This window comes from Notothenia coriiceps, unplaced genomic scaffold (assembly GCF_000735185.1).
Source record: "Notothenia coriiceps isolate Sejong01 unplaced genomic scaffold, NC01 NC01_scaffold00031885, whole genome shotgun sequence".
Lineage (NCBI taxonomy): Eukaryota > Metazoa > Chordata > Actinopteri > Perciformes > Nototheniidae > Notothenia > Notothenia coriiceps.
The window spans coordinates 292,927-298,032 of NW_011364586.1; the positions used below are offsets into that span (position 1 = coordinate 292,927).

The 5,106-nt window shown below is 39.4% G+C and overlaps 1 protein-coding gene across 1 annotated transcript in view; it reads right to left on the minus strand.

Moving 5' to 3' along the window:
• Positions 1-234: 234 nt before the first annotated feature.
• Positions 235-5,106, minus strand: part of LOC104960522 (N-acetylserotonin O-methyltransferase-like protein) — a 6,953-nt gene continuing 2,081 nt past the window's right edge. The window contains exons 3-10 of the mRNA XM_010788603.1: positions 4,586-4,862; positions 4,280-4,507; positions 3,642-3,807; positions 3,372-3,550; positions 3,140-3,272; positions 2,916-3,056; positions 2,659-2,781; positions 235-2,218 (exon numbers count right to left, since the gene is read on the minus strand). Of these exons, the coding sequence (XP_010786905.1) occupies positions 2,013-2,218; positions 2,659-2,781; positions 2,916-3,056; positions 3,140-3,272; positions 3,372-3,550; positions 3,642-3,807; positions 4,280-4,507; positions 4,586-4,862 (1,453 nt within the window). The 3' untranslated portion in view covers positions 235-2,012. The remainder of the gene's footprint in view (positions 2,219-2,658; positions 2,782-2,915; positions 3,057-3,139; positions 3,273-3,371; positions 3,551-3,641; positions 3,808-4,279; positions 4,508-4,585; positions 4,863-5,106) is intronic.

Below are 5,106 nucleotides of genomic sequence, written 5' to 3' on the forward strand. Positions count from 1 at the left end.
ACAAAAGTCAAGGCGTTTGAGGGTGAATGGGTGCAGATGGGACACTGGAAGTGAACGGTTATGCAGATCCTTTCATGGAAATGCTTCATCATGTTTTAAGGGAACAAGAGACTCAGTTGTTTGATTTGTCACGCTAGTCTGTGTTTCACCAGCTTGACGTTCTCCTGATACACAACAATCTGGTGTCCTAAAAAATAACTGATCAGTAATGCAATGTGTATGAAGTACCAGATTTATTGAATCAATACAAACTTTCACAATCATTGTGGCAGGAAAGTATTGCAATATATTATGTTTTGATGCATTCAATGTGTGTAAAGAATAAAATAAACCGTATGTGATTTACACTGTCATATTTGAACTTAGGTCCACCCTCCCCCTGTCTCTCCTCATCAAAAGAAGAAAATCTGAGTAATGGCAATCAATTAGATGTCACAAAGAGCATGAGCCCAGACTGACAAGAAAATAGCCATGAATAACATGACCACCCTTATTACCCTTCTAAGAAAATACTGAAGAGAGGGATCCAAAATGAAAAGTAGTCCGGATACACTTTCTGTGTCACAAAGAATAAGATTTATTTCTTCTGGCCAGATATATTCCCACACTCCCATCAGCTGTTTGGCTGCTTTAAAACACATGCAGTATATCGGTGAGGAATTAAGGCATGCTGAAATATGTTTCTATGCACACATTAATTCCATAGCTTGGAAACATTAAGTTAATTTTGAAAGCGTACTTTCACTTAATGTGCAAACTATCTCCATACACATTCACTGGAAATAATTAAACTGTAACTCTTTGCTGGAGAGATCTGCAGGTTTGCGCTGCCATCTTGAGGAGATTTACTGACAGAGCAAGGTTTTACAGCACTGTCCATTTCTTTTAACTGCAAAATAAATATTTGGGTTTCTTTTAAAAGTATCAAATATCACTTAGCTGTGTAAGTTAAGATGTGACAAGCAAAGTATTTTCTCTGCAGCTTTAATTTGGGGAAGATTAGCGTCAGAGAATAGGTGGTCGGAGTTTGATCATTCTTTGCAAAAAAGGGCAATTATGATCAAACAGACCAAATGTGGCAATAATGTACACTGTGTTTAAATAGTGCATACAAGAGCAAGATGAATGCTGCACATGTACTTCAGAGAATGGTCTGACGTGACTCCATTGAAGAAGGCTTGGGTTGGTAATCACTGGAAATCTGCCTCCTATAAAGTTGATGTAAACATGAAGTCATGTCCACAGGGGAGACGCATAATCTGTACAAATGCCATCCTACTTAGGCGTTAATGCTGCTTACATTTTTGTTATTTCTTCCGTAACTCTCATTGCCTCCATATTACATCATCATAATATGACACTTCAGAGTTTTTAAGAGGCAGGATGAACTCTCTAGCCACATTCGTCATCCAGCGGACCACAGTGTGAATGTTTTTGGAATGAGGAATCTACACAGAGTTTACAGAAAGATACTTTTATGTTTAGCTGTAAAAAGTACAGGCAACAATAAAAAGACAATACTATATAATCAACATAAATAATAAATGAACTACCCTTCATTATATACAATTATTCAAATTAAACCCTTATGAATAAGTACTTGTACTATTTAATCATTTAAACAATCTGAAAGTGGTTATCTTGCATTATGAATACTTTTCATTTTGGTGATTAGTTACATTTTCCTGGTAATGCTTTGCATTATCTATTTTACTCCTACCTTTACAAAGGCTCTTATCATTTGTGAAAAACTAAACAATGAAAAACATGATCATTAGTGTGCATTATTCAAATGCTAAATTTGAATCCCATAAAATCATCAAGGAAGTACATAGTAGAGTGAACAACTTGCCTGTCCCCAAATCAGAGTTTACAGAGAGTCTGAGTACTGGTTATCTGTCCCTAAGGTCCAAAAAAATTATAATTACGGACCTTAGAGCACAAGAAAATGATTTATAAAACATATCTCTGTTATGGTCCAATACCTAAATAATTAACTGATATTTGGTCCGTCACGCTTTGATGCAGAGCATAGCATCCAGGAGGTTTCCTGTATATCTGACATGTGCCGTCATGAAGCCGTGGCTCTTCAAAAGCAGACTGTATTCGGTGGCGCTCCTCTGTTTCCCCTCGCCCATGCCGAGGGCCTGGAGCAGCCCGCGACTAGGGCCCTTTCTGTCTTCATCCAGGAAGATCTCACTCAGCAGGAGCCCGCAGCCTGGCAGCATAGAGCAAGTGCATGATGTGTAAGTAGATGTACAACTTTATAAAAGTAGGTGGTTGTTTTGTAATCCCTGGCCCCCCTTGCATTCATTTGCTTTAGGAAAAGACTAAAGGTCAAGAAGGTAAACAAAAGTGGCGATAGTAAGTATTTTGGCTTGGCTATGAAATCGACCTGCCTTTTTGCTAAATGTCACAGATTTGTTATCAGTTCAACCCTGACAAAAGCAGGTTACAGCAGCAGCAGTTCCACAGACGCTGCAGGTTATTGAAACCAAAGTGAACTGTAGACGATCTTAGATATGACCTTATCAGAATGTGGGCGTCATCCTGCTGTAAGTTTCACATGAGATTTCCCATGACTGAGAATGTTATACTAATCATAAATAAAGTAATGTTATCAGTCAAGTATGGAGTACAAAACTGTAAGAGTTTTACCTGGTGTGCAAGCATCCGCGATTTTGCTCAGCAGAATATCCAGTTTCTCATCGGAGCAGTCGTGGAGAATTCTTGCCAGGATGTACAAGTCTGCTTTCGGCAAATCATCTTTAAAGAAGTCTCCTGTTGATACAGAGGAGCCATAATACATAAATTAGGACCATAGAGAGAGTGAGATTATAACTTTGATATTTGAGACCCACAGAATAAGCTGCATTAGTCAGAGAGTTTATTTGAATGATGATACGCAAACTGACCTGCTACAAATGACACCCTGTTGTCTGTGTGCAGAGGTTGGAAATGTTCCCTCAGCTGAACAACTGTTGGCAAGTCAAAAACTGTCACAGACAATCCAGGATGGGCTTTAGTGAACTCGTCGGCCATGGCCCCAGTGCATCCTGGAAAAAACAAAATTATGTTTTGTAAAGGAATGGTTTATTACTCAAAGACACCATTTTAAACCTTAAGTGTCTCTCCTTACCTCCAAGGTCGCAGGCAGTTCTAAAACTTGAGAGGTCAAAGGCTGTTGCTATAGCTTTCCCTGTAACTTTAGCAATGTTGTGCATGGCATTCATGAATCTCAGTTTGCTGTCTTGGCTGCTGCGGAGAGTGTCCTTTAAATAGAAACAAATGACATAGTGGAACAACAAAAATAGAATCTGTAAAGGGTGTCTCTCCCCACATTTTATCCATCTGAACATAGAGATAATCACCTGGTCCTTGGATGTCTGGCTTAAAGCCTTGTCACGCTGGCTGACTCCCTCCAGTACGCCACTCTCAAGGTGGGAGAAAATAGGCCACACTGTGTCGTTATAATGCAGAATTTGGCTCCGCAGCGAAAAAGGAGCATCCGACAGCAAAAAGCGAGTGGACAGATCCGTGTTCTCGTACACTGGAGTGGAGACACAATAAAACATGAGGCTTGTTTTAAGTTAAGTACTAATCTCTGTCTCTTTAAATAACCATCATCGTATCTGACTAACTTCTCTCTTTGCTCCTCAGCAGACCCAGAGACACACATGCCTCCAGCAGGCATTCAGTGCCCTTCAGGGAGGCTTTGATCTCCTGGGCCACCTGTGCTGCCTCCAGCCCCCCCGGCCTGCTGTGCAGCACGTCAAACACACACATCTTGGATGCCGTAAACAGTGCCTGGATTTTTGGAAACGGAAGAATAGACACAGAAGCAAAGTGTGACTTTATTTTCTGAATCGGATTGTGAATTCAAGATTGTTTTATACTTGTAGATTGTGAAAAAAATATTAAAAAAAGGAACCTTGTGAATACAAAAATGTCCTTATTTTACACTTTTCTTTGGTTTTGATTATATATATATTATTTTTTTATGTATTTGAATGGATAAGAGGTGCTTGATTTGTTTTATATCCATCAACTTAAATTTGTGTATCAAGGCTGTGGCTTAATACTATAAATACATATATGAACGTTGTATTAACTACTTTATCTAACTCTCAGCAAGAGAGCAAATCAGGATTATTCTTTAAGTAGAGCTAAATGCTTCATTACATCCTCTATAAGTAAACACAACAATGACTTACATTAATATTTCAATATGAAAAATATCCTTTATCAACATATGAATACCAGGTCTATTCCCAATTACCTTTGAGGCTCTAAATCCATCCAATAAATCACAGATTCGCTGCAAGTCTTCTTTTTTTGGTTCACCGTCCTCAGGCTCCGTCACATTGAGCTCCTTTACCTGCCCTCTGCTGGTCATCAGTGGTAATGTTGTATTCGCAGAATCTTTGTCACCGGTATGTTTGGACAGGCGGTTGACCAACGTCATGGAACTCTCATTCAATTCAGTTTCACTGCTTTTCCTCTTCACCTATAAAGGGGAGACTGTTACTTATACATAAAAGACAAAAGAGTTAGCAGGTTGTGCTTATAGGGCGAGAAAAAGAACCTTATGCACAGGACTGGCTGACGGGCTGCTCTGGATGTGGTGTGTATGGTTGGCAGATGAAGGCTGAGTGAGATTCGAGATAGCGTGATTGCCGTTGTGGCTCAGCCAGACTGTTGAATTTTCTTGGTCCGAGGAGGAAGTAGAGGAGTTGTAAATAAGGTCCAACTGCTTGCAGAAGTGGTTGAGGGGGAAACCCACAACATTGAGGAAGTCTCCATGAACGTACTCTACAAACATCCCACCGAGAGCCTGAATACCGTAGCCTCCAGCCTTGTCCCTGACACACACAGAATCATGTCATTATAAAGCAACATGAACACACAAAATGTACACATACACAAATAGGTTGTTGTGAAATGACAGGACTATTTTTCTTAGCGGATGCATGTCAATTTAAATAAATACATACAACTATTTTTTAAATCAATAAAATCATTTTCTAAAGCCTTAAAAGCATTTCAATTAATATTGGAAGTCATGTCATTACTTTGTTGAGAATGTGGCCGTGTAATAAGCGGGAT